This window comes from Neophocaena asiaeorientalis, unplaced genomic scaffold (genome assembly GCF_003031525.2).
Source record: "Neophocaena asiaeorientalis asiaeorientalis breed wild unplaced genomic scaffold, Neophocaena_asiaeorientalis_V1.1 scaffold469, whole genome shotgun sequence".
Lineage (NCBI taxonomy): Eukaryota > Metazoa > Chordata > Mammalia > Artiodactyla > Phocoenidae > Neophocaena > Neophocaena asiaeorientalis.
The window spans coordinates 2,379,148-2,381,950 of record NW_020172691.1 but is presented as its reverse complement, the minus strand read 5'-3'; the positions used below and the strand labels follow the sequence as shown (position 1 = coordinate 2,381,950).

At 60.3% G+C, this 2,803-nt stretch overlaps 1 protein-coding gene across 1 annotated transcript in view; it reads right to left on the bottom strand.

Annotated features, from left to right (window-relative positions):
• Positions 1-2,696, bottom strand: part of POLRMT (RNA polymerase mitochondrial) — an 18,733-nt gene extending 16,037 nt beyond the window's left edge. The window contains 2 exon segments of the mRNA XM_024739947.1: positions 1,984-2,082; positions 2,583-2,696. Of these exon segments, the coding sequence (XP_024595715.1) occupies positions 1,984-2,082; positions 2,583-2,670 (187 nt within the window). The 5' untranslated portion in view covers positions 2,671-2,696.
• Between the last annotated feature and the right edge of the window lie 107 nt (positions 2,697-2,803).

The window sequence follows — 2,803 nt, the reverse complement described above, 5'->3', positions numbered from 1 at the left end:
CCACCCGAGCCACTCAAACCCAACGTCCCGAACAGGCTCCCGGTGTTGCCCACAACCTGCCTCTCTGCGTCTTCCCCCACCCCACCAAGCTCCGTCCTTCCCAGCCTGACCAAAAGTCACAGGTCGTCTGCGACTCTCCCCCTCTACATGCAGCCCGTGAGCGCCTCCTCAGGGCTCTGCCTTCAAAATCCACCCGGGTGCCGGCGCCTCCCTGCCCCTCCCACCCCCACTCCATCCATAATGGCCTCAGGGCCTTTGCACGTGCCATTACCCCCACACCCCACCACCCCACGCAGACAATTCACAGCCCGCCGCTGCCCTGTGCCACTTCACGGACAGTCAGCTCTCAGGACCTGGGGCAGTTCTGTTCTACAGAGTTTCAGGCCACTGAGCTGGTGAACAGGGAACCACCACTCCCAGGCAAACACGGGGCTCCTGAGAGCCCGTGGTCATATTTCTACCAACAGGTCCACACATAACACCGTTTTGTGAGTTCTCATCTGAGATATCTTATTTCCTATGTATTGCTAATTCACTAACATTGAACTCACAGCCAACACTCCTACAACTCACCCCTCAACAAAGCTTGTCGAACATGCAGATTTTCTACAAAAGGCACGTCACAGCCCCGTTGAGCTGAGGAAACTAGACAGCACCCCAGCACCAGGTCTGGGGCCATTTTAAACTGCAGAAACACCAACGAACAGCACAAACTGCAAAAACGTGGCACCAGATACACCCTGAAAAGGATGCCTGTTGACAGGGCGTCGCCCGGCTCCACCTCAGCTGGGAAGGTGTGCATCGGCTTTGGGGTTACAAGTTCAGCTGGTAGGAGACTTTGCAAACACAGAATCCGCGAACGTGAGGACCAAGGGTATCCATCTCCTGCCTGCGCCTGTCTCACTACAACATCGGCCCCAGAGAGAGCTGGCCCAGAGCAGAAACACAGGCGCGGCCCTAGCCTCAGTGTCCGGAGACTCGGCAGACCCTTTCTGCACGTGTGGGAGAGTGTCCGGCGGCAAAGCGTCGGGCAGGACACGAGGCAGAAGCAGGATGTGGGCACAGGTTTCCCTTGGAGGCAGCCGCATCCAAGCCACCTGGGGGGTGACCCAGGACAGGCAGGTGCAAAGCTCCTGATGCCAGAAGCCGAGGAGGTAGGCAAAGGCCTGGAGGTCTACGGCCCTCAGTGGGGGCCTGGAGATTATTCTGTGAGAGAGGAAACAGTTGGACGGTTCAAGGCTGGGGAGTGAGATGAAGTGATTCAGATTTCCAGACCCTGGGCTTAGCTTTAAAATAATGAGATGGGTGAGAAACGAAAGAAGGTTGCTCTCGAAGCCCGTGGAACCTGTGGCTTCACATCTGCGTGTTTGGGGTTTTCTGAAATTAGGTGTTATTTTTCAAAGCCTCCCCCACCCCACTCCTGGCTGCTGGACACACACTGGACGAGGGACAGGAGGGGAAGCAGGAGGCACTGGACATCTAGGAGGGAGACGACAGTGAGGCGGCGAGAAGGACAGATGCCCCCCCACTTGCTACAGAGGCCGCCAGGACCTGGCTGTCTGTCCCAGGCGACAAGGACCACGAGTAGACCCCATCATGCGCCCAAGCCCAGGAAGCTGAGCCAGGACCACTGAGCTTGGTCATGTCACAGCTCAAAGCCCAGCTCTGCACATGCAGCGGTGGGTGGCCTTGAGCCAGTCTCTCCAGCCACAGATCTGGGCCTCCACTGTCTCATCTGGAAAGGGGGAGCCCCTGCTGGGACGAGGGGACTACAAGAGCTCGCTGTGTACAGCACTCGCTTCACCGTGGGAGCCCTCGGACCACCAGAGAGCGGGACCCCATGAGTCACCCCACCTTACAGACTGACATCCCTTCTCACCGGGGTCCCTGTGGGGAACCAGGGAGGCGGCTCCAAGCAGCGCTGCCGACGGGGGGACAGCGAGGAAGGGGCTTCAGGCCCCAAACCTCGGGGGTCAGGCTCACCCTCCAGCAGCTCGGCATGGCCCCAGTCCTTCCGGCGGTCCTGCTCACAAGGGCTGGCAGTCGAGCTCCTCTTACGGCTCCAGACGCCACCAAGGGCCCCTGCAGGAGAGACCAGGGAGGCTGAAGGAGGCGGGCATCAGGGGTGGGGGAGGGAGGGCCCTGACAGGGGCAAAGGAACCCTAAAGGCAGTGGGAACTGTCAGCGGTCACCGGTCTCACACTGGAAAGAAACTAACAGGACAAAAGTGAAGGGGACACCACGGGCAAAGGAAAAAAGAAAACTGGGGCGTGGGGTGGAGGATAAAAGGTTCGTCGAACTAAGGCACAGACAATTCAAAGGTTAAAAACCCTAAACCGTAAATAGTGGGTCATGGGGCTCCAAAAGAAATCAAGGGTCGAAGATCAAAGTGCCCCGCCGACCCCTGTCCGGAGAGTGGGCCAAGGGCGAGTGAAAGCGGGGTCGAGTCACTGGGTTTCCCAGAACTCCCAAGAGCAAAGGGCAAGGGTCGGAGGAAGCTGGATTCCGAGGGTCGAGAAGCCAAAGGTCACGGCCGCGGGGGGGGGGGGCAGGGCAGCGATTCCGGGACCCCCCTTCATTACCTTCCTCGGCCAGGAGGCCGGGGGATCCCCCCGGCCACAGGGCCCTCCCGACCCCCGCCGCGCCGCGGCCCCAGCGTACAGCTGACATGCCGCCAGCACGCGGAACCACCGCGCCGTCGCAACGCACATGCGCCGCCCGCGCCCGCCGGGAGTTGTAGTCCTATGGCCTACGGCGGCCGCGAAGGGACCACTCGCCTGGAGAGCGCGGGAGGAACCACAAT